Source organism: Corvus cornix, chromosome 5 (assembly GCF_000738735.6).
Source record: "Corvus cornix cornix isolate S_Up_H32 chromosome 5, ASM73873v5, whole genome shotgun sequence".
Lineage (NCBI taxonomy): Eukaryota > Metazoa > Chordata > Aves > Passeriformes > Corvidae > Corvus > Corvus cornix.
The window spans coordinates 27149594-27176145 of record NC_046335.1 but is presented as its reverse complement, the minus strand read 5'-3'; the positions used below and the strand labels follow the sequence as shown (position 1 = coordinate 27176145).

The 26552-nt window shown below is 37.3% G+C and overlaps 1 protein-coding gene across 7 annotated transcripts in view; it reads right to left on the bottom strand.

Annotated features, from left to right (window-relative positions):
- HEATR5A (HEAT repeat containing 5A) overlaps window positions 1-22048 on the bottom strand; it is a 65310-nt gene extending 43262 nt beyond the window's left edge. For 3 of the 7 annotated variants that reach the window (XM_039553257.1, XM_039553260.1, XM_039553261.1), the window contains exons 1-9: window positions 21498-21615; window positions 12376-12459; window positions 10643-10890; window positions 9418-9629; window positions 6526-6634; window positions 5860-6009; window positions 5426-5597; window positions 3272-3432; window positions 351-606 (exon numbers count right to left, since the gene is read on the bottom strand). In XM_039553257.1, the coding sequence (XP_039409191.1) occupies window positions 351-606; window positions 3272-3432; window positions 5426-5597; window positions 5860-6009; window positions 6526-6634; window positions 9418-9629; window positions 10643-10768 (1186 nt within the window). In that variant the 5' untranslated portion in view covers window positions 10769-10890; window positions 12376-12459; window positions 21498-21615. Of the gene's footprint in view, window positions 1-350; window positions 607-3271; window positions 3433-5425; window positions 5598-5859; window positions 6010-6525; window positions 6635-9417; window positions 9630-10642; window positions 10891-12375; window positions 12460-21349; window positions 21454-21497; window positions 21616-21958 lie in introns of those variants that run through there. The other 4 variants (XM_010392053.2, XM_039553258.1, XM_039553259.1 and 1 more) reach the window with 4 other exon arrangements.
- Between the last annotated feature and the right edge of the window lie 4504 nt (window positions 22049-26552).

The window sequence follows — 26552 nt, the reverse complement described above, 5'->3', positions numbered from 1 at the left end:
TGTTATCTGCCAACCTAACTTACTTTACAATATTGTCTCTATATTATTACTGCAATTATTTTATTTGTTAATGGTTAAATTAAAATGGTAAATGGTACATTTGCCATTTTGGAGCGTTACAAAATCTGTATATACTTGTGTGGGTACACACATACAAAACCACAGACACACACAAGCAAATAACCAGCCCAAGCTAAAAACAAAGCAGTCCATCAAAAGCCCTCTACATTATCATGGTAATAAATCAGCACTATATACTCTATTTCTGCAGTCTCTGGATTAGGTAGTTGGACAATCACTTAAAAAAGGAAAAACAGAGGCCCAAATGGATAATCTTGTTAGACCCATACCCACAACTTTCTTCAGTTTCCAGATGGCCTGACAAATCTCCTTGGCAGCTGCAATCTGAGCCTTTTCCCCAAGCAGGCCTCCTACTGTAGCTCGAAGGATGAATGAAACACAGCGGCGACAGCCGATAGCATCCGTTGGACTCTGAATAGCCTTAGGGTGAGACTGAGACACAAGATCTAGAATATGTGATAGGAAGGCAGAGAAGTTCCTTTCAAGCCATTGTGCTCCTAATGTAGAGACAAATACTACATATGCCTGGAAGAGATTTGAAAAGAAACATATTTTAGGGCAAAATATCTGGAAAATCACTGCTAACTATCCTACATACATATTTTTTTAAGTCTTCACATTGCCACAACTAGAACACGAAACTGAAATGATTTATACATTTATGCATCCATAAATCACATATATTCTCATTTTTAGGTATCTGCAATATTTTATATCTATATCTATATATTATTTTTAAAAATAATTTAAATTACTATCCAAACTGTTATGGGTCTCTTCCAACTCAGCACATTCTGTGATTCTGCACTAGTAATATTGCAGCCTGCTTTAAAGGACTGTAAGTTATTTCTAGTTGCTTGCCCATGTCATCTCATTCCAGAGTATGAGAAATGGCAGTTTACCCTGCACAGGCACTTGTTATGTAAAACACTGTGTTTGGTCTCACTGAACAAGAGCTTCCAGCTATTTAACATTCTGCACATGGAACCCAAATTTAATGTATGAATGCATTTTAAGGACTACTATGTTACAAAACTATAACCCATAACCCAGAGAAAATAACCCATTGGTTATTAAAGGGTCTGAATCAGGGAACATTTGCAGGCCCCAGACACTGTTCTTCAACCCAATGAATTTTAATTGTTTGCCTTGCAATGGAGGTACCATAAAAAGATTATGTTTGTCACCACAAAGAGAAAGAATGCGGAATCACTTTACAAATCTAATTCCCACAAGACCATTTATTTTGCCACATAATAAGCTCCCCTACAATTGCCTTCCATGTGCATATGTTGGATTTTTTAAATGAATAGATCAAGAAAATGGAATACAAAAAAAAAGAGAATATGCAAATGAACACACAAAATTCCTCATAAGAAAGTTCACAATTATTGCTTATATCCACCAATTTCTGTATTTGCCTCATACATACTTTGTCTTGTGTCCAACATAAACAACAAAATTACTCATGTAGAAGAAAGGGAACTATTGTAGACAAAATAATTATACTATAGATCCTGTTAGCAGCTTATTGTTCTTGACAAATACTACTTAGGTTTCATTATGCATCAGTACATTACTCTGGTTTTACAGATTTGAAAACTGAGGAATTTAACAGGATAGACTTGTGAAGAGTCTGCCACGGCTTCATTTTAAACTCTGTCTTCAACAAATATAAAATCTTCCATATGTAAGAAGTCATCTTCAGAGACTTTCTTATTTTTAAATTTCATAATAACCTGCCATCACTAATTAGTACATTTTATAACTGCAAGTGTTTTCTACTCACACGCACTGATAAATTCACAATTTTCCAAGCTTTTTTTACAGAAACATTGCACTATTTAAACTGTTCTGGTACAGTTTGAGTGTACCATCTGTCACAGGTACTACTGCTTTAACATAGAAATGCATGAAAAAAGAGACAACTTCCAAAAACCAGTACAAATAGTCAAAACATTGGACTGAGATACCTGATATATTCCTGGAAAACTAATAAAACTACCCTGTCTATAGAAAAAAAAAAAAGAGAATATGCAAACAAACACACAAAATTCCTCATAAGAAAGTTCACAATTATTGCTTATATCCACCAATTTCTGTATTTGCCTCATACATACTTTGTCTTGTGTCTAACATAAACAACAAAATTACTCATGTAGAAGAAAGGGAACCCTAGGAACCCTAGGAATCTCTGGCATGCATTTTCTAGGCAAATAGCTGTCAACATATTATTGTTCCCCAGCTTTTCTGTTCTCTCTGCCAAAAGTTAATGCTTCCACTCAGCAAGACCTGAGCACAGAAGACAATTTGTGAGCACCTTCTAGCTGTTTCACTGCAAAATCTGGCAGCTTGTATTAGAAATTCAAGCTAATTTAAAGATCCTTTGCACTGCAGAAGTTGAAATGTACTGACAAACTGCCTTACTGGCAAAGGTGGTTAATCATATAGCTGTGGGATTGTAACATACTGAAATAATCACAGCTGTTGAATACATAAATGTTCATCATGACCTTTAGTCTTGATTCACAGGTTTCACATTTGAATATCTACAATTTAGCATGTTTACATTTAAGACAATATTTAGAGGATGAAGCCAAGCTGATATTATGTGAAAATTTTATACTGTTTTTACGAGCGTGCACTATATGGCCTGACTTCAGTCCTGTTCAGTTAACAAGATTCTATGCTTTGAGCATCCTGGAACACAGCAAAAGAGATGCTGGGTTTTTTCCACTAAATTATGTTTTCCTTACTTTTCATGCACTTACTCAAAGCAGAACCATCCTTTCAGAACTAGACTTGGAATTCTCTATAGAGAAGGAAAATATTTCAAACTCAAACATTTCTTGTAACTTCTCCCTTTAATTTTCAGACATAAGGAAATAAGTTCTAAATTAAAAATTTGAGGAATTTATTTATACCACTCATTTGAAATTCATATCATGTGAAGCTTTCACAAGTAGGACATATTTAGTTTTTAAAATTTCAAACTCTCGGGTAAACAATAAACAACATCAGAAATCTCTTCTTTTCCTTCCAGCGTGACTCAAGAAGTAAATCCTTATTTTCAAGTATATACATTTCATTACAGATACAAAAAAAGGATGAAAGAAGACACATATGCAGAGCAAAGCAATGATACAAATGTTTAGCAATCTCAGAAAATCATAACTGATGTAATCCAAACCTGGGTGACTCCAACTCTAACATCTCTGCTGACTGAACTGGTCCCTTTCAACATATCGCCACTGGCTCGTAGAAATCCACAACTTCCACGAAGAAATCCAGTTCCCAATAGCTCCATCACATCTTCCAAAGAGATTCTGCGGAAGTTATGCTTGGTGGATGCTAAGAATAGATGTAAATCTTTAGAGGAACAGTTCTAAAATCTTGCTACATTTAAAAGTAGAGAGTTTCAACTCTCTTAATTTTAGTAAAAATAATTTGCACAAACTCAGTAGCACAATCAAATCTAAATTCTGTTTGAGCATAACTTCACAACAGAAACTAAGACATTTTAGCACTCAGTGCTCCAGCAAAGCACAGTCTCTCTCAAGTTTTCCTGCAATAAGTACCTTTAAGTAGTTTAAGCCATTACTTAATATGCATACTTTTTCCCATCCTCAGCATTTACCATCTATGCTCCCTCTGCAAAAAGGTCTATAAGGTATACCCCTACCACCCACAGTTTCATGAAAGCTCTGGTTCTGACACATTCCAGCTTACCAGCAAAGACAACCTCTATTCCAAACTACACACAGGGCAGATACCTCTCTGCTACACTTAGCCAGGTAAGGGCATAACTACAGGTTCTCTTAGAAAAAAAATCAACTCACCTTAACTTTAAGATAGCTCTCTAAAAGAGTGAGAATAATAAAATATGCTTACAATTGTCTAGGAAAATTATTTATCCCCCATTCCTATTCCAATTTCAACACTTTATTTCTTGAAAGAAAGTTCTTCTAAAATACATGCTGGGACATGTATGTGTAAACTTAGCATGATGAGATCACACTGTGCAAACAAAGTGACCCAAAATTTTCACTGCATTTTTCATTCTCTTTCAAGGACTGAAATGAGAAAAGGAGTAAGAGAATTTGAGATAAACACGTCCAGAAAAAAAAATTAAACAAAACCCCCTCAATATCAGCAGGTTATCAGTTACAATGAACAAATTTCAGGACTACAAATTTCTTCATGTACTGCTCCCTCCACCTCTCTGACAGCTCCTTCTAGTCCCCATCTAGCTTCTGCCCCACTTAGCTCTAACTTCTTTCTAACTAAAAATAACTAAAATAAGGACAAAACTCCTTGAAATACCCAACCAAATAATTTATAACCTTCTTATTTTAGAGCTTCAGAAATAGCAAGTACATTGCTTACATAGATTAAAGAAAACTAATGAGTCTATAAAGAGGTCAGAATATTATATTATTTTACTGAGAAAAAGATAAATGCTGATTTTTTTCTGTAACACAGTAATTCTCTCCAAAAGATTCTTAGGGAAATACTTTGTAAACAAAGACTTCAGAGTCTACAATGCAAATACAGAGCCTCAAGTATTCTGAAAAACAGTAAGTTGGGCTTAAAGGCATGTCATTTTGTCATTTGCTGCTTATTGCATTGAAGGCCTTCTTTGTTGCCATTAAAGGCAGAACAAACAGTCTGAATCACACTTATCCTGCACCCTGTTACATTTTGCTTAGATTACAGTTAGATATTTAGCTTGGGGCTTCTAAGACTAAAACCACTCAGTCTGAATCACACAAAGTATTGGAAATGATAACTTTGTGCCAGGATGCTTCAGTTAGCTCGAGTACTGTCTGTCAGAAAAAACTGTTACATGGCTGTTGCTGCAAACAGAACTGCCTGCTAATTTCTGCTTCTGATCATGTTTATACTGCTATCCACTGACAATCCAGATGTTGCATTGATTACTGCAGAAAAACAGCTTGAAGGTATCCTTAACGTTTTAGTTTGACAGAGAGACAGCCTCAAATCTTAGTTGTTTCTACACTGCTTAAATTAATCTTGCTTTTAAATTCCTGAAGTTACTAATTTCTCACCATACAGTAACAATCTCATAGTGGAGAAAAAGTTTTACCAAGTACTTTTCATTATTAATTATTTTATAAAGATAGATAGATAGATAGATAAATAGACAGATAGACGCAACCAAAAGCACAGCAGTTCACAAGAAAAAAGACCAAACCAGAGACAAGAACAGTCAAAAGAAGCTTATAATGTGATTTTACTTCAGGCTTCAAGAAAACTTGAGAGCTTCTTATCATCTCACAGATTTTTACAGATGAAGAATCAGCAAAGAAAGTACATACTTTACCTGTTGTCTGCTTAGATGTTAGAGCTCTAGCCAATATTGTGCCTAAAAGTTTTGAAACTGCTAATCGTACATCATAATTGGAACCTTCAAAGGATTTAAAACATAGGGTAACAACACTATCCAGGTCTGTACTCCACATAAATACCGCTTCATTCTGAAGTTCAAGAAGACACTAGACAAAAAAAGGGAAATAAAAGTGTTTTGACATGGAAAAGCACTCAGTAAAAATTTTTGTTTGCTCCATGATACACTGAGTTCTCCCTAACAAAATAAGCACTTTGCTTCATACTAAAATGACTTGAATTTTTTCTGCCAAGTTAATATTAAAGAAACACAGATAAGCAAACAATGTATTTACTTCTGTGTTCATCAATCATTAGAACAGAATTTTATGTTTCAGGGAGCTACTAAAAACAGCTCATGGAGCAGTTTACCTTTGCAGCAGCACAGCGGACAGCCATGGATCGATCTGTCAAACACGATCGGGCAGCTTTGTAAATATCTCTATGACAGGGGATAGCAGCAGCTCCTAAACCATTTAATATATTTTGCAAACTGAGCATGATTTCATAACGACCTTGAGACTGAAAAATGAAAAAGAGAAATGTTAAAGCTTTGTAACCCTAAGTTCTTTGGAACTACAAAACGCCAACTACTGAAATAGGTAAAAAATGGTTGAGTCTTTTAGAGATCTATTTATACCGAAATAAGTTAAAGCAGGTAACTTGCCCTAAAACCCTATAAGCAAATGAAAATAGGAATTCTATGTTCTATCAAAAAGTAGTAATTACAACTATAAAATTCAAAACATAAAGTATGAGCTATAGAAAAAAAGTTCTCATTAATAATGCAATTAAATTTTCTAATTTATCAAGAAATTTCATGAGTTCAGATTAAGAAAGCTGTGATCCATCCTTTTATAGTCATAATCAATTAACTCTAGTACTTCTTTAGAATTTAGACACTGATTTTTATCTGAATTTTCACAATTTTTTTTTGTATTTTGGTATCATGCATTTTCTCTTATTCATTCGTCCAGCTACCAACAGTAAAAATCCTTCTATTTTTCCAATCATTTTTTAAACATGCTGTTCCAATACCTCTGCATTCTTCATTGCTTTAAGCACATTCCCAACGGTGTCAGTAAAACTGTTTCCCAAAATTCTTCCCAATTTTTTGTATAAATAGCCCAAGCATACCACCGCAGCACTAAAACAAAAGCAAATCCAAAGATGCGTGAAAATGGATGCAGTTAAGAGATGAAAGGGATTAAGACGACTGAAGTAATCAATGGGCAAACAGCAAAATAACTAAACAGGATGTCCCAAAAATGTAAGTGGATCATCAAAAGGGAAAAAAAAATTGTTTGTATGTGGCACATAACCTCTAGAAGAAATGCAGATATGAGGGTTACTAAAGTAACTTGGATAATACAAGAATTCAGGTAATACAGTCTTCCAGTACATTTTACAATAGGAATACAGTTTTCATATCCACTTTTAAACCTTAACATTAATTTCATGCTCTGTGTCATGCCGCAGCAGATGCTGCCAGAAGTAGCCAGGGACAGGTTTACTTACAACTTGATGGTTGACTGTAGACTGCAAATGGTCTAGTAATTCCAATTCTGTCATTATTATATAACAATACATAACAAGGGAATACCTTGAAGGAAATAAAACTATAAACCCATGTCCTTTTCACTGTAGACAGATGCTGAATTTAGCATCCATGTGAAATACTTGACAACTGGGTTCTGTGTACTCATTGGCCTCTCCTTTAGCAAAGGCAAAAAATGCTAATATTGAGAAAAAAAAATACCAAGAAATAAAGAAATAGTTGCCTAATAAAAGAGCATTTTCCTTTCAATAATTAGTTAGTGAAAACACTTGGGTTTTGTATTGACTGATCTGTAACTAAACCAATTGATTTCATGAATACAAGGAGAAAAAGAATTGTATGTTTTATCAGCTTTCAGTTCTTTTCCAGACCTACTTAAATAAGCAGACATTGCTCAGCATCCCCTTCAACAAAACAAGATTTTTCTTATTCCCCACCTGAATTCAAGTTCCACATACATAATTTTAAATTCTCATACCGAATATATTCTTAATTAAAAAAATACATTTAATATTTACAGTAATTCCCTACACGGTAAGAAAAACAAATCTAGTACCTTCTATCTCTTCTCATACCAAAATACTACTTTCATTAAAAACCCATTTTTTGCTATTGCTTTTATCCAACTCAGTACACACCAACAGTTTGGATTTAAATTTTGTTCATGGTGTGCCTGGGCATAAAATTAGTATTTTCCCATTTCACTGCTAAATTGAGTAACTGATGGTTACAGGTACTCTCCTTTATAAAGTAATAAAGCTGCATTCATGCTGCATGACCTGTTTATCTGATTTGGTATAGCATTCACATCATGCTGAATTTTAGTAGCAAATGAGCACCTAACTAAGGTTGTGTTTAAAATGCTTGCCTAAAACATTTCCATCTTCCACCTACAGGAAAGAAGAAAAGTGATCAATTATGAGATAAGAGACCAATTCACTGGAATCTGTATTTAAAGGAGTTCCCAGGTGTATCAACATATTGTGAACACTGATGGTGGAAGTGTTGCTATGAGACAACATGGGCATGCATGCTAAATATGGACAGATGGCAAACAAAGACAACACTTTAATCAAGATCAAAACAACAACAACAAAAAAAGCAGTTTTCTACACTGAACACCAAGTAGTTCACATATTTGCAGCCTAGGATGAAAGATTTTACTCAATAAACAGATCTGTAGTTCCAATTATTTTCTGTAGCCTGTTGTTTCCGTGTCAATTCTATCAGATATCCCTTTACCAAAACTTTATTGCAGAAAATCATATTTTACAGTTCTCTTTTTCTCCATCTCTTTTTCCCTTTCCTCACTACTGCTTGCATACCCAGGAACACTCTGAACATGGCCACATCTCTCTCTCTCTCTCTCCCCCAGCTACTACTCTGCATTCTGGCTTTGATTATCTCCCATTTCTGCTTCACTGCCAATGGCCTCCCCCATCCCTCCTTGCTGTGCTGATGTCACCCCACTTCCTCCAGTGTGGCACACTGCAGCTGAAGCAGGAAGGCCTGCAGAGCTCTGTCCCACATGACAACTCACCTATACTGTTAATGCAAATCACTGGTAAGAATATAGCATAGCAGTAATTTGCTTTGCAAGACTAAGACCCTTTATAACAAACTTACTCTTAACTCAAAAGACTGCACAAGAGGTCAATTGGAACAAGAAGGAAACAAAAAAAAAAGGTATTAGAAAGTACAACTGACTCCTTGCAAAACCTGTTTTCAGGAATCTTTACTTGTGTTGTCAGAAACAGGTTTAGCACATGAAGTAAATGATGAAGAGAGATTCTACTCTGCTGTCAATACCGTATCATTAATGCACAAGGATGTTTTACTATCTCTCCTTTAATTTAATTCACTATAGTGAGAGCTGTGCATAATTCAGGAATGAAGGTCATTCATAACATTTCTGCACATAAAGATCTGGCTTCACATTCTGAAGTAACAGTCCATGTTTCTCTGCTCTGTTGGTTATGCTTTAGGTATTTAGTAACAAACATTGCAGGTGTTTCTAACTATATCTGGTTTCCCAGCTGGATTAAGAAATGTACTCAGTACCTGTCTTTTGTACCTGGAGTAGTACTTGTCTGTTTTAGTGCTCTTCTCAGCACTATTATTACCTTCTCCTTGTTTTTTAAGCACCTGCCCTCTCATAACTGTTATCCACTGTTGGTATTCTCCCTGGCCTGATTTTCAATTGTCTGTCTGGAGGCCACCAGGTACCTTCCTGATGCACACATACAACATGGACTACCAGCACAATCTTTGTTTTATTATGTATTTTATGGCAGTGAACTCAGATGCATTTCACCACTTAAATCTGTCTCGTTATTACTGGACTTGAAGCTTGAGGGTAAAAAAGCACTTACAGTTTTGTAGGCAGATAACTTGGTGAGTCATCTTTACTCCGAATGAGTTCATTGCATTTGTCAATTGTTTGGTAAACAGAAAAAGTGTCTCCAGTGCTATAAAGTACAGCTAAATTCTTGGCAAGAAGCCGTCTGGTAGGAGGTCCTGGTGAATTGTTTAATAAAGAAGTCAATTGTTCAACCAGTTTCTTCTGGTTTTCCCTTATGTCAGCCTGGAAATAAAATCAGTAACCAGTTAAAGTCCAGTTAAATTTAAAAGTGAGTTACAGATGATTAATGTAAATTATCTTTACTTTTCATTACTACCATTCTGATAATGACATGCTGAACTACAAATGAACATTTTATTGCATTTTTATACTTAAAGAAAATTTCAAGCAAGTGACTATTTTATTCTTCTTAAAAGACCCAACACTTTTTTTCAGAGCATGATTATTTCTAGTAGCATTTCAAGAGTATTTTCCTTTTGGCACTTCTATACTTAAATCTTTCTCAAACAAAGTTGCCTTTTCTTACTTTTTTTAAGTCTGCTTTAAAATAAAAGAATTCACAGATATATAGTAAGTTTAATAGCAAAGAACTTTAAAGAAGAAGCTGAGTTTCAAGAACTTGAGCATTAGAAAAGAAAGAACTTCCCTTAAAACAATCATCCAGAGTATTTTTTAAATACTCTTAAAAAAAAAAAAGTACCTGGCACTGTATTTCATTTACATATTTTCATCACCAATAACAACTCTTAAATAGCATTATTTTGGTTGGTTTACTCTTACTCTTACATGCCTACATAACCTATTCAATATCCTCTAAACAGTGAATCAAACAATTGGAGAGTTGGCTAGAAACAGATCTCTTACCATTTGACTAGGAAAATTTAAAAAAAAACAACAAAGAGATAGATGTTACTTTCCTGCTTGCTAGAGAAGCATCAAATAATTGTGCAACACTAGGTCGAAGCATTAGTGACATTCTTCATAATGGGGCTGCAAAATCTTGGAGTAATAATAAGAGTTAAAAAATAAAATTCCTTTCATTGGACAAGTGGCTCTGTCACTAGAAGGGCTGTGACCAAGAACTTAGAAAACTTAGAAAGCTGCTGCTAACACTGAATATACTTTCACTCCTTGTACATGCAAGACATGAGGCAAATAACGTTGCATATTGCTCTTTGATTTTAAACACAGTAACAAAAGGATAGGCTCTTCTTCTCAAGTCTCATTACACTTACTCTGCTAGTCACTGGTAAAAGTTTTTCCAAAAACTGTAACCATGCAAAAATAAACTCTGCTTTTTGAAATTCTCCAAGCTGGTTATACGCTTCTTCATTAAGTAGTAAACTGTGAGCTAACTCCATTCCTTGAAATTTTCCTCAAATCTCCCAACACCACAGAATGAAAAAAAATCCAACAGACTACCAGAACTTCATTAATCAGTTTTCTTCCTTGTTAATATCTGGCAAATTGGAAGTTTGAACACCTAAACAGAAAAAACAAAAAGTTAATAGAAAGTCAACAATTATATAATATGTAATACTCATGCTTGACTAAAAAGAAAATTTCAAAGGAAAGCCTAATATAAAAAGTAAATCATAGCAGTTTTATTTAGATGTCTTTAGTAATACCAAATGTTTTTAAAAATGAGATAATGGTATTGATGCAGTATGCCAGTTGAAGTTAAATATACTTCAGAGTATATCAGAGGGGTTCCCACTGAACAACTGATTTTCCTTCACCTTGTTTTGCATGAAGTGAGATTTTCTAGTCCTTGATCATATACTTGAAAGTAATGACCAACTGACCTCAAACATAATGACTTTGTTATCAAGAACAAAGTGTAGCAAAAGCTGCAACTAACAATTAACAAACTCCTGTTAATTATATTCACAAATATAAATGCTGACATATTATTGAAACACTTTAGATATTCTCAATGCCAAGCAAGGAAAAAAAAGCTTCCAGAATTTCATTGCTGAGAAAACCTCTAATAATCTCTTGGAAAAAAAACCCCAAACCCAAACTTGAAAAAAGACTGTTTCAAAACTCAAAGTTCAAAAGAAGTTATGTTTCACTTATCTCTCTGATTATTTTGGGAATTTCCACATTATTGATAAGCAAACCAAGATGAAAAATACTTCTAATGATATCTTCCCCCCCCCAATATCTAAATGCCATATAGCCTCAAAATACAAAATAGAATATTCTGTAGGCTTCACAATTAAAAACAGCCAGGGAGATTCTGGTAAAATGTCAACCATATTCTAAACTCCCAAGCAAGTTATCCTTTTCAGAGGTCACTAAGACTGCTGAACACAGTTTTTCCTATGCAGTAACAACATTATAGCGTAAAATGATCCGTCAAATAGTAGACGGGCAATATAAAGCATTGATAAATAATTCAGTACTCAGGTTGTCATCAAACACAGAGCAGAAGGTTACCTTTACCACTTTCTACACTTTTTTATGTAAAATGTACTCACAAAAAAAAAATTAGTCACATTTCATTTATTATAATGAATTGTCACTTCAAATCTACCTGAAATACCAAGCAGCTTGACAAGGCACCACACTATAAAATGGCAAGCAGATCTAAATATACATAGCACTTTATACCTATACATATTTTGTCTACCTAGGTATGTAAAAGTTCCAAATTTACCACTTATCTCACTCCTAGAACACTCACAGAATTTAGTTCTATCCTCACATTTTTTGAAACATAGCAAAAAGAAGTAGGATTAAGTATAGAGTTTCATCACTGCTCAGCATGAAAATTATATATATATGTCACAAATGGTCCTTTTTTTCCTCACCCAAGGCCTGTTCTAACACCTACCATCTCTAAACCACCTACTAAACCACAGCAGCTTATCCAATTTACATACCCATCTCAGGACTACAACTCATAGTTGCTTTCCCTAACTGAAAAGATCAGTTTGTTGCCAGACACTGGCACTTAACTTACCTAGCAGATAAATTCTCTTCATTGTAAAAACTGTCTTTCTGCTGCTCCAGGCTTTTGGATCAAGGATGTTAAGAACTCGATTTTCTAAGAAAATAATTAATACAAAGAACAACGTTAGGAAAGACAGCACATAAAAAACAAGTGTCGTTTGTATACAAAACAAGAATTTCAAAGTCTTGCAATACCAACAATGTTTATTAAGTAATAGCTCACCAAAAAAGACTGGAGCTCCATGAATATTACCAGCTCTTTATGTGTTACATTTAAATTTGGCAGACCCACCATATGTGCCATACAACTGGGATCATTTAACTACTGAAATCACCTTTCATATTTCTGCTTCATTAACTCAGTTTAATTCTAAACCAGTAAAAAGGAAGTTCAAACAGCATAATAACCATAATAATTTTCTAGAAAGATTATCCAGCAATCAGCAGAACTCACAAAGGTGATTCAACTGTTCTGAAAAATTCATGTACAATACTATCAATACAAGACATGAGGATTATCAATCCATTCTCCTAGCCTCCAGATATAGTTTTAATATTAGAATTCATGGGCAAAAACATTTCCTTTCAAAACTCATTCAACATGAACTTATTCTGGCAGGACATGAAATACAGGTTGCATGCTATTTTAAAAGCATTCACTTTTCAATCACTCCTCAAAAGACTAACGCTGAAAACAAAGAAAAAGTACATGCAGACAGAGTAATCCAAATTTCTTTTTGCCTGGTGAACCAGTGTTCAGTCTGCTGAAGAAAAGGTTCAAGATGATGTAACAGCCTTCAAAAGGGAAGGCTACCAAGAACATGAAGACAGAGTCATTACTTTGTAATTAAAACAAGTGAGCTTCCCTCTTGACAGAAAAAAAAAAAAAAATTCATTGTAAGGATTATCAGCCACTGGGACTTGTGTTGAGAAATTGCAGAACCTGCACCCTCAGGGGTTTCTACCACTTGACTGGACAAAGCCCTAAGCAACATCATCTCAAGTTATTATTGTAGCTTGTTTCTAAATGAAACACTTCAATTGTATAAGCACACATTTGCAAAACCAATTTAAATTTATTTATTTATTTTTAGCCTAAATTAAAGACAGAAAAAATGTTCTGGTGTAGTTGCTGATCTTTATAATGAACACCTGCTAACATGGCCAGAAACACTAGCATTTCTCAAAGAAAAGACTATTAGGGCTGAATTACAAAGACTGACTGCTTATTATGCAAGAATTAGTTTTTGTAGAAACAGAACTGTCCATACAGAACAAAAAAAAAAAATCCCAGACCTGATCTTTCCACTGCTGGTCAACAAGCAAACCTTGATTCCATGAACCTGTACAGAAAGCAGTATACTCTCTACCCTATGCAAAAAACTTATTCCAAACACTTATTGAGGCTCCCTTCAATAAGCTCTAAGCCTGCACACCAGGGATAATTATGAAACTTCAGAAGTAATGATAAAAGAAGGGCACATGCATACAAACTTGGGAGAAGAAAGGCAAGAATGCAGGGCATTAAGTTCTACTGCAGCATACTGGTTTTGTAGAGAACACAGCAAAAGGCACAGTGCTCACAAGGCTACACAAAGCTGAACATGCAGATGAGCTGCATTTGATTAGTAACAAATATGTCCTTGTTATGTATACAAGATATTTCCAGGCGATTTCTAAGTGCAGAAGAAAACATCCAACCCAAAGCCACACTGTCCAGACAGGTGGGACTCTGCTCTAACTGCAGGCGTGGCACAGCCACGCTCTGGGCTGGTCACGCACCAGGAAAGACTGAATGCTCTGTCAGCCACTGGAACTGCTGGGCCATCATCATGCACCAGTAAACTGATGCAAGTACAACCTAAGCATGTAAAGATGCACCTCTACTTACATGAAACCCATGTTTAGAAATGCTGAAATATTTGATAGTGCTTTTCCCCTGGTGTTATAATTTTGATGCTTCTCAATATGAAAAAGAAGTCTGGGGGAGAAAATGTAAAATTTAATTAAATGAGATGTATACTATGCCATTAACCAAAATAAAAAGGCATATGTGCCTGATGCAATCTTCATTTGCTAACCAGCATGATGCACCATCCTTTTGGTTTTGTCGTCAGGTAACTGAAGTAATTACAAGAATTACTTTCCCATCAGTACTACAAGAACAGATCAATCAAAGATCCCTCCTTTTTTTTTCCTGTGAGCTAAGTTTATTTTACATTTATACTATGCTACAAAACAGGCACACAGACTTATTGGCCAAGGCAGAAGTTGTTCCTACTTACTACTAACAAAAAGTTTTTCATTTATCAACTGCCAATTTTACAAGCAGGATTGTTCAAGACTGGTCAGAAAAGAGCTCAGAAAAGCTCTTGGAGCAAGCACTAGATGGAATGCCACCCTGTAAATTGAAAGGAATAAAGGGTGAATCAAGCATTAAAAGGCAACAGCAAATGAATTTTTGAAGTTTCTGACAAACCACAATGAGAAAAAGGGACCTGTAATCTTCTTTAAATAAAAGGTGAGTCATCCAGGGTAAGACTGATCTTAGTAGCTGCCTTTAGCAATTGTCTTTCAAATATGATTACCAACAGACCACCCATGACAAAGTTATAACAGTAAAGAACCCAAATAGATCTGTTATGTGTATCAAGTTCATTCTGAGCTAGGTAATCTCCTCAGGTTTTAAAAGATGAGGGAAGCAGACCACAGACTGCTGTATATCTTTCACATGGAGTCTAAGTCAAAAATTGTAACATTACCACTGAAAAAGCTATGAGCAGTAATGGCAACTTAGCGAATTTCACTCTTCCTTCCAACTAGTGGCATATTTTGCTTATGCACAAAAAAATAAGCAGTACCGAAAAAAAGTAATCTGCAATAAAGCAGACTCGTAACTGATCTCTCACTAAAAGATCAGCCTTTAAATTATGACTCATTATTTTAATGAAGATTGACACAAGTAATGGAAACTACCACACAAAATCAATTTTGTACTTAAAAATTCATTTCCTTTTAAAATTTTTCAAATTTGATCTCTGTTCCAGCAGTTTGCTTCTCTTTGCTGGGAACAAGTGCTGCTCAAACAGAAATTTCATCAACCCCAGTTCTCTGAGGATGATGCTCAGGTGAGGATCTAATGCACAATCTAGATGAGGGTCTAAGTACTTTACACCTACTTTGTAGTGAAGAAAATAAAGTGCCATTTACCTTACCTTAATAATAATTATTTATATTTTTCTAATTTCAAAAGTATTAACATAATTATGCACTAAATCTGATATAATCAACCTGTGGATTCAATTCTGTACCAATGACTAATCTAGCAGAGACACAAGTACATATTAGCCCTCTAAGAAACTACTGTTGTTACTCATTGACAGTAATGAGTAACAGTAAAAAAAGAATAATAGTAATGATTAAAATGAAAAATGACCAGTAATAATAACAACCAGTGTTCTCGTAACAGCTGCCATTGGGCAGACTACACAATCAATGCCATAACCATCCCACTGCTGAAAAACAGAGCTGAAGCACATTTGTTAGCTTCAAGCTGACCCTCACTGCACTGCAGGGGTATTTTAACTGACTTCAAATCCACATTATTTTAAAATTATTAATTAATAATAGATATTATTTATTAATAATACATAATTATTTATATAATAATTAATAAGATTTATTTTCATCTGCCTAACAAGTGAACCAATAAGTTTAAGAGAAAGCCTTCCAGCCTGACACATTTAATTCTAGCCATTAACAGTTGAGATCAGTGTTACTCCTGCAGCACTGTTTAAAAGTTTAATGGGATGATCGTTAGCAGTGCATCGGAGCTGACTGCATGGAGAGACATCGATGCTCAAACCTTTGTTACACCCCTGCACGTACCTGTCCAGTGTCTCCCAAACATAAACAAAACTCCTGCCCAGCTCCCTCGGACTTACTTCTGACAAGAGAAACTGAGTATGATGGTCTTTGCCAGCTGGGCGGAAAAACCTTAAAGCACCAGCCAAATGCAGCTATTACTGAATGAAACATAGACCAAAATCCAATAGTTACAGTGTACTGTTTATGCTAGTAGGCAAAAATAAAGAGGCCCCCAGGTCTGGAGAAGGCCAAAAGTGCAGGATCAAACTCCAGCAACTTCAAATGGGAGGTATGATTGCCCAGGAAACGAAGAATTTAGTTAGCTTTAGTTGTAATCTGGCTAAAATTTATAGCACACACAGAAAGAATCTAATTTAAATAAACAACAATTACAGAATCTCAGTCATTTCATAAGGAATGAAAAAGAACTAAAATTTCACCTTAAATGTGTTTGGAGTTTAGATACTTGAAATACATTGGAGTGGGAATATTCAAGAGATAAAGACATTTATAATTACGGGAAGGACAGACCAGCCTTTGTTTACTTACTCACTTCTACAAACTACTACCAACTAACTCACAGGAGCAAAGTCTGCCTCAACATCTTCAGTTAGAGAAGGCAAAGCTAAATAAAAGCATCAGTGTAAGTGAATCAGTACTTCCACATCCTTTGTGTGGCAGGATCCCCACCATTCAGCCAACTCGTACCTTTTTTCTACATACACAAACCTTAAATTTTTGCTCCACAGAGCTACATGAAGCAACAGCAGGTAACTGCTGGTCCCAACATAACAGCGACCCCTCTGTACATACTTTATGTTCAGTAGTGCTAATCACTCTAGGCCTTTCATTCAACCAAAAAAAACCCCAAAAAACTGGGAATTTCAGGTGCCCTTTTACTACTTTCTTGTATGTATTTTCAAAGAAACATAAAAGGAAATGTAGGAAATTTCGGCACCAGGACAAGAAGAGAGGGGAGGAAGAGACAAAGAGAACATTAACTCCCCTGAAGTCTGTTTCCTTAGCAGAAACACTGGTTTCTGCTGACATGTTTCACTGATGAAATACTTCATGAAGAGGATTAAGAAGAACTCATGAAACCAGAGCCCAGTCTTTCAATGCATACACACACATACTTGAATTTGTCACTGCCTGGTCTCATAAATTTAAACCAAATTACCCTTGGCATCAAAACTGACAAGTGGTTTTCATCCAAAATTAATATACAGCCATAAAGAAGCCAGGTATTTTGCAGTGTTACGTTACATTGGTCAGCAGTAGGGAAATTTGAAGCCAAGCACAGAGAAGATGGGACCAAAAGTGATGTTTGGCAGCAGTTTGCAAGAACAAGCCACAGGAGAAAGTCATCACAAGACCACAGCTTGGAGCACATGGAAAATAATACCAGGCCAGAGAGGAGAAGGTCCAAAATTTTAAGGCCTTTAAATCAAGCAGAACTGTAACTCTTAACACCAAATTTTGAGTCCATTATCATGTGAAAAACACAGCAAATAAATCTCACGGTTGAGTACTCATATGCTTTATTGTATATTCTACGGTATAAAGGGATTCAGTTTCCCTCACAGATCTTCCTTTTTAAATAAAAATATGTACATATTTGCATCACATGCTTAGCCCAAACAGCAAAAAGCAATGAAAAATCTGACTACGAGCAACAAAAAATAACAGATGATTGCAGAACCATCCACTTCCTCTAGTTATTGCTGAAGATTTCAGACTAGGACAACTTTCACTTATGTCATATTTTTGTATGCAATTATTCTGCTTAGAAACATGATTCTGAAATCATAGATGTCGCAACAAGACACTTTTCTTTCAGTCTTTCCTCTTAATAGTGCTCTGGATGAAGAAATTTGCCACAGGAAAGGTATGTGTCTATTCTCTCACCGAAAATTTGGTAGCATTTATGCAGGTATTCGTTAAAGATGCAATCCAAGTGCATCTCCACATATTGCATGCTCCACATATGTAGGTCGTGCAGTGCTCTCACAGTGTTTCAGGCTGTACTAAAGAACAAATATCATACAGCCCAAACAGCTACTTCCATTTGTGTTGCAAAACAAAGGGGTAATATTTTGATGTTTTGTGAACAATGATGCTCAAACAAAGCACTTGTTTACTCCCACAGGAACAGTTCCAAATGACTGGATTTCCTATCAGAATGCTTATCAAATGTTACTGATTTCCAAGTTTTGGAGGAATTACCCAGTATCTGAAAGAGCAATAAAGCTTAAAGGCAACAAAGGCCTAAGTGAAATCTATCAGAATCCTTGCTCTGGGCTTCCTGGGTTTAAAAATATTCACTCAAAGAATGTGACCACCCACAATCCTCATACATAACAGTGACAATGATAAGAACTACAACACAATATACATTTGCTGAAGTGTGAAGGAAATGACAAGACAATGTCTTCTAAGAATGCTGAATGATTTCTGTGAAGTTTTGAGGACAAAGCTTGACATAATTAGAGAAAAATACCCTAAACAAAGTGCCTGAAAATGCAATAGCTGTTTTAGCAATGTAAAATGTTAAGGACATTTTAAAAAAACTTGGGAAGACATTCCTTCATTGTGTTTAAAAGCACATACACTTTGCTTTCATGTTTCTTATCATCACTTTAATTTTTATCTCCACATGAGAAGAATTATTCCAGGAAACGAAGAAACAGCAACATTCAGTTACTGAGAAATATTAACAGCCATTTCCTGAGCTCCACAGCGGGCAGTACTGGCACACTCTGACCCCTCTGGCCCTCACAACTCTTGAATATTATTTAGGTTCATTTCTGAAAGCTTCAGTCAAAAGATAAACTTGGCTCCATTATAGGGACCTCAGAACATCATTTTGTTTACAGTCAACCTGGCAAACTGCATATAAATAATTAACCAATGCTTCTAATAGTTGGAAAAACAGTACTATATCTGTTACTGACAAATTGAGTTTAAAACATTATCTTTTTCCCCAAAACTGGACTAAGTAAACTTCAAAAAGCAATAACTATCTTCAGTCTGAATAAAAATGCATAGAACGCTTTGGGTTTATTTCTTTGCAGATTTGAAACCTGGTGTGCTAGCAAGGCAAGTGCATGAAAACTACAGAAGTATAAACATCCACCTATAGAAATAATTTCAATATATGTCTGAACATAGCTTTAGTCCTGAGAATGTTGTAGATAATATTGTTTATCTAATATAGACAAAATATACCAAACTAAATATGCTGACACGGTGGGGGTTGTTTGTTTGGGGTTTTTTTGTCACAATGACAGAAGTTTCAGGAAATCAAATTATTTGGTAAAATGTTAAATTGACTTACACTAGGTGATATATATGCATTTGGATTATCCAAAGTGCAGGTTGATTTTAGCTACCAATTTTCTGTTAAGGTAAATGCTGAATCCAGCCTAGCTCAGCATTAAATTAAGCCACCAGGAATTTTTGTTGAACATGTACTGTAATCCCAGAAAAGTATACATATTTTTCCTGAAAATCACTACAGCTTTTATTATGATTAGACTTCAACTGCACTGAAACACTGACACGGAAATTTAGCAGCAGCAGCAGAAGCCCTCACAGATGCAAACTCTGCAGGAGACTTGTTTGGCAGATCAGAGATCGCTATCCGGGCACAAACCACTGACATACCTCACTGCAATGGTTCTTTCCCTAGGTATTTTACATGGCTGCTCCCCAAAGAAAACTCCAAAACAGCTCCAAAAATGTAACTGCCTAGAGGTTTCAAGCCTTTTTGGTCTGCACTGTAGATATAGATATACTGCGTGTCTTTTTAAAGATTCTGCTAGCTGAACCCAGTAAAACCTATAAAGGTAAAAGCTGAATGGAACAAACATCCCACAACCTGAAAATGTTTTTGTTAGAAGGTGTTTTTAATCTCCTGCCTCATTAGGATGTTCTGAATCTTAAAACAGATCATCCTGCATTAATAACGTTTTTGATGTGTTGGCATACAACACCATGAACTAGTCAGTAAGTTAGCTACTTTACTGACTACAAAAACAATCCTATGTTCAATAATCAAGCACAAGTTTTCGATGTATGGCTAGACTTAGTGTAACATTAAACTGGCTTCTTCCCCCCACCTCCTTTTCATTGTGTCAAACCATCAGGAAAAGAAATCCAAGCTCCATTCAGCATACAACCAGAAGTAATCTATCTTCTGGGTCTCAATTGTTATTTCATACATGAATAGAGAATATTACACATCATGTAGCAAAACACTAAAGCATACAATATAGCTTGACTGTTTCTGAAGACAGGGAAAATATTTCTGGCATGTGAGACTAAAATAAATGTACAGTTCATAGTCACAACTGCAAACACCTAATCTTACTAAATCAAACCCCAAACTCAAAGAAACACTACAAATAACGAATCCAAAACTCAAAAGATATCGAATTTCACTTACAGAAGCACAGAGCTGGACTCAACTTAACTTTTATCTGCCTTCCTCATCTCCTATCATCCTTCTACCCGTATCTCAATAAATTTTACTCTTAACTAAACTTACAACACTTATTACTCTCCCGCATTCAGAAATGTCAACGCTAATATAACTCTACAGGTCTTGCATCCCTGTGCAAGGTTTTTACCAGTTATATGGTGTAAACTTAATCATTATCCTATCCAGACAACCAAGAATTCAAACTGCAAAAGCTTACAATAACATTTCCAGATATCAGAATGACCAATATTGCCACCCCTCCCCAAATATTCTTAAGTACCAAAATTTATAAGAAAATATAAAATCAGACTCCAAAATCATGGAACCTCGGTACAAGTGAATGCCAAACCCCTGCCTGCAGCCTCAGAATCCGTATCGCCCGCACCAGGCAAACACCCACGCTCGCCCACCCCCAGCCTGGCGGCACGGCCGCTCCGCCGCCGCTCCCCGTGACACCCGGGCGGCGCCCGGCTTGCCGCCCCCCCTTCCCTCCCTCACGGGGCTGAGACCTGCCCCGCAGCCCGGGGGAACGGGATGCGACGGCACGGGCTGGGCTGGGCTGGGCTGGGCTGAGGGAGCCCGGCAGCCGCCCGGCCGCCAGCTTTAGAGCCGGCTGTGTGTGTGTGTCACCCACCGACCCACCCGGCGGCTGCGGGGTGATCCAGCACTTTCCGGGCGCAGGCCTCGGGCAGGCACAGCCCCGCACGACTCCCGGCTCCGCTCGGCCCTGCTGCCCCTTCACACACCCCCTGCTGTCCCTGGCCTCCCTCAGCCCGCGGTACCTGCCAGCGGCAGCGCTCCCGCGCCGCTCTACGGACTCGGCCCCGTCCGCCCGCCCTCCTCCGGCGCGGGGGGGCGGCGGGTCCTGCACCCGAGCTGCCGCCGCTGCCGCCACTGCCGCCGCCCGCCGGCGGGGAGGGGCAGGAAAAGGAGGAGGGCGACTCCGGTGCTCAGGACTGTGCAATCGGGCCCGGAGCCATCGAGCGCCCGCGGCGGCCGGGAGGAGGGCGGGAGCGGCCCGGGGAGCGCGGAGCCCGGGGCGAGGTGTCCCGGTGCCGGAGGGGACAGAGCCACCGCCCCGGGGCGCTCCGAGGCTCCGTGGCCGCCGGGGCGATGAGCGGCTCTGCGCTAGGGGGGCACAGCCGGGGGCTCGCGCTCAGCGCTCTCTCACCAAAACCAGCAACAAAAGATCCCCCTCGGTGATGCTTTGTGAAGGTAGCTCTGGCACTGCTGGGATTTGTACCTGGCTGTGATCAGAGTCTGCCATGGCTTCTGGTTTCCACTCCACCCCTCAGGCATCCACGTCCGTACTTCCCTGGGAGGGCCCCTGGGCACTGCACAGGACAGTAACAAGAACACGCCCTTTATATTAAGCGTTCGTCAAACCCAACGTTCGCAAAAGTTGTTACTCTTGGGTTTCATCAGTGTAAGCTGTGATCCCAAATCGATATGGGATCCCAAGTCAAGGAGTATTCTGTGTCTTACAGACAAGGTCAACTGAAGCTCCAGGAATTTCACCTCGTTCCTCCTACTGCATAGGTGGTCCAGCTGGAAGTGGTTGCTTTGTCACTGGGAATTACTTCCACCCTTCCAAATTTGCACTAGCGAACTCACTGGTCATCAGAAAATACCCATTGGAGGGATTTTCTTTAATGTATTCTGTGATCAGTTTAAGTTCTATCTTAACAAGAGGAAAGTTTATGTCTCTCAATCATTTTTTAGTTTTAAAATAAACAAATAATAATCTTAGTGTAGTTTTCCAACTGATGCCCAGCCATGCTTGGAATCCAGGACCCAGATTTCTCTCCACAAGCTGTGTTTTCTGGGACTATCTTCTTTTAACTGGTGCAAACAGAATCTCAGAATCGTTAAGATTGGAAAAGACCTCTAAGATTGAGTCCAACCTTTGACTGATCACCACAATGTCAACTGGACCACAGCACTAAGTACCATGTCCAGTCATTTCTTGAACACCTCCAGTGATGGTGACTCCACCTCCTCCCTGAGCAGTCCATTCCAATGTTTAATGACCCTTTCCATAAAGAGATTCTTCCTGGTGTCCAGCCTGAACCCCCCATGGCACAGCTTGAGGCTATGTCCTCTTGAGCTATCACTGGTTGCCTGGGAGAAGAAGCCAACCCCCACCTGGCTCCAACCTTCCTGCAGGTAGTTGTACAAAGGGAACCATTGTGGTGAGGAAATAATGTCTGGGACACATAATCACAGGAGCCAAAATTGTTTCTAAACCTTGCATAAGCTTGTACATTCAACTTCACGTAGATTCAGTATGTAAAGTTTACATGCAGGGGATCCTCTGTGAACATCTGTACTCAGTCATGCAGATGATGCTGCTGAGAAGTATTTCAAAGAGTACATGCAGGGCTGCCTGATTAGATTGTGCTGTAGATGCCATGAGCACCATGCTGCGTTACCATATATGGACACTGCTTTCATTTTTACTAAACTGACTGTGATAAAAAACATGAGCACTGATGCAATGACCTTTTAAAAGAAATGCTGGCAATGGATGTGGTAGTGAAGAATATGCCTCACACCTGAAGCAGGAAATTATTTACATATTATATTTCACAGAAATCAACTTTATAAACTTGTACTGATGTAAAAGTGTCAACCTGTTTTCAAAAATCACATACATTCCCAGGAAAGAGTTATTTGCTAAGTTAACCTCATCTTGATCAGGGGCTGAGTTGCTGCTACTAAGACGGTGATTTGCAATTCACTTGTGAGAAAGGTCAGCTGAACAATTTCTGTTCAAAGACTGTTGGTGTTATGACTTTTTTCCATAAGGAACTCCAGAAAAACAAGGGCTCTCTGACAGTCCTGAGGTACCAGAAACACCTGGAAATATTTGTGAAGGATTGATCATGTTTAACTCAGAAACAAATAAACAACCCCAAATTTAGAATAATTTTTGGAAGACTATTGCTGCTATTATCATTATTATACCTATTATTCACTCTGTTATGGTAGCAGGCAGAGACCCACTCAAAATTAGTATCTCATAATGCTGAGTGTTACATGAACACAGGGCAAGACAAAACATCATCCATTAAGAAGTAAAGACTTGCTCAGTTTTTCCCAAGAATTATCTTGTCCAGCCCCCCAGGACACATGATATCAGATCTAAGTAATGCTTTGTTAAGGTTATACTGATATGAATCAACTGGAATAACAAGGCATATTGATGCAGGATGCTCCTTCCATCTCTGGGTACATCAGCTTTAGGGTTGCTTTGTGCCAGCAGTGCTTACATAAGGGCAAGAGTCTGTCTTCACTGGATTTATAGCTAACCTTGATTTTTATTATTATTTTTCCCTAAATCGGTCAACAGACTGTTAACCGTGCACTGATTCAAATTAGTGTCTACTTTAGCAGTTATGCATGCCATTTTTTTATTTTTCCCCTTTCAATCTGAAATAAAAAAAGAAATTGTTGTGCAAATTTACAGTGATTTGTTCTAAACCAGAAAACAATAGGACAGTTAGATGCGTTCACCATGTATTAATTCAATTTTCCCTTTCCCCATTAGTCCTGACTGTACTTCAATAACAAATTACTTAATAAAATAAACAACTAGCAAATAATTGAAATGCACAAACCTACTGATCAGTCTTCTCATTAGTCTATTTTGGTAAAGTGGGTTGACTGATTTAGAGCATGAGTCGGTTCCGCCATAAAAATTCCAGACATAGTAGAGTATCTATGCAGCCACATATGCCTCTGAGCTAAACATTTTCATTCTTTCAGCTTTATAATCCTCAGTGACTCTAGAGGAAGAAAAAAGAATGTATGCCTTTGAATCAGTGGGACTGTCCATGCATGAGTAAGAATCACAGGACTAGGGGCCTAATTTGAATCAAATGTTACATCACCAAATAATTACATAGCAAACAAAACCAAATTCTTTAGATTAAATATAAGATTAACCATTTTGTTTTACTCTTTGGAGGCATGTAGAACCCAATACATTTTGGCCTGTCCTAGCTTTTGCAATGCTATAGGTACCAATCTTTCTTTTTTTACACATTGAATATCAAAAATAATGTATAGTTTTATGCTACAATACTGCTAGGCTTCTTCTTATTCCCAACACAGTTCCTTTTTGTGCTATCACAAAATGCAAGGCCTGAATTCCTGCCAAGCAATTACACAGTCCTGCTGTTATTTTAAATCCTAAAACACAAATAAAAGTATTATGCAGGCCTAGATAATGTTAGATACAACTACCAACATGGAAGCAGGAAATAAGAAAGTTACATCTAGGGATGGATTGCCAGCTAAATACTAAGGCCTCCCAAAAACCTTTTACATTCACTGTTAATCCAAAACTTTCATTGCCAGTCTCTTTTCTAATGGAGCACATAAAAATAGCATTAAGCTCCTTTCTTGCACATTATTAACACATACTGATGTAATAGGGCATCTATTGTGGCACTTACACCAGTAAATACAATTAAAGTGAATGGAAAACAATTTTAAATTCAGAGTAATGAGATACATATGAACAAGAACAGTAAGACAGGAATGCCATTTATTTGCTTTCCCATGCTGTCTGGATCACTCCTACTTTAGAAATACGATGAGGTGTTATTTGTACTGATACCACACTGTGCATTGAGGTACTCAAAGTGCTCTGTGAACATTATTAGTTCAAGTCACATTTGTGAGGCAGAGGCTAAAGCAGGAGGTAGTGAAAGGCAACTTCCTGTAGCTCCAACAAAGGTGAAGATAGGTGAAAGTTTTCTGATGGAAAAAGAGATTCAGAGGTGATTTTTTGCTTTTAGTGAAAGGGGAAAACCCAGTGGTTTTAAACCTCTTTTCCCCCCGTTTTCACTCTTTCTTTGTATCACAGATGGAAAAAGTAGAGCAGAAAATTGCTTTGCCCAAAGCCACACATTGGCAGTAATTGAACTAGAAGACAGCATTGGTTTAAATAGAAAATATGCAATACATTGGTGGTATTTGGGCTATTCTAACTGTTGGTTCTTTCTCTTGTTCACATACACCATTTACTTTTCAACTGTATTTGCACGGCACTTCTGGTAACAGAATCTTGGGGGGATTCCCAAACTGTGAGTTGCTTTCAAGGAGCTTCAAGACAGTAAGAAGGAATAAATAGGAAGTACCAAATTCACCAAATTCTTGAGAGAGTGTCTCAAATTTTGGGTGCTGTTTTCCCAAGAAAAAGATTAAGAAGGAAGCTCTGCTTTCTGTTCTTGTTCAGCAATTGTGACTCTGATGTCTAGAATAAAGCAGCTGGTGGATCTCCCAGACAATCCAGTCGTGTCCCACTGTGCTGTGCAAAACATTAAACAGAGTGACGGTCATTGTTTTGTTCAATGTATGGTCTTAAGGACCAAGACACTGAAAACAAAAATAGATGGCCATTTATTAGATGAGAATTAAGATGCAAAGAAGTTAAGAAATGAAGTCAGTCACAACAGAGGTTGGTGGCAGACCTCAGGTAATGCCTGTGCATTTGTGGAAACCATTCTAGCCGTCTGTGGCATTCTGCTACTCCAGCTTCAAAAAAAACCCCCAATGTGTTTGAAGGAATCCATATAGAAGACAGTAATAGAAACTAAAAGCAAAAAATAATGGAAGCTTAAAAGATTCATCCCTCCTTCTCCAAAGAAGCTGTTTTTATACCAGAGGTGAGATTGAGGTTGAGCAGATCATACTTTTAAATCCAAGCAGATGTGGAATTTTGCTCTCCCAAGAGGAGCTAAAGAGCAGTCGTTGCATTGAGTCACAATGAAGAACTTTTGTGGAGCTTTTGTGGTAAATGAGATCAGACACCACAGATGCATTAAAAG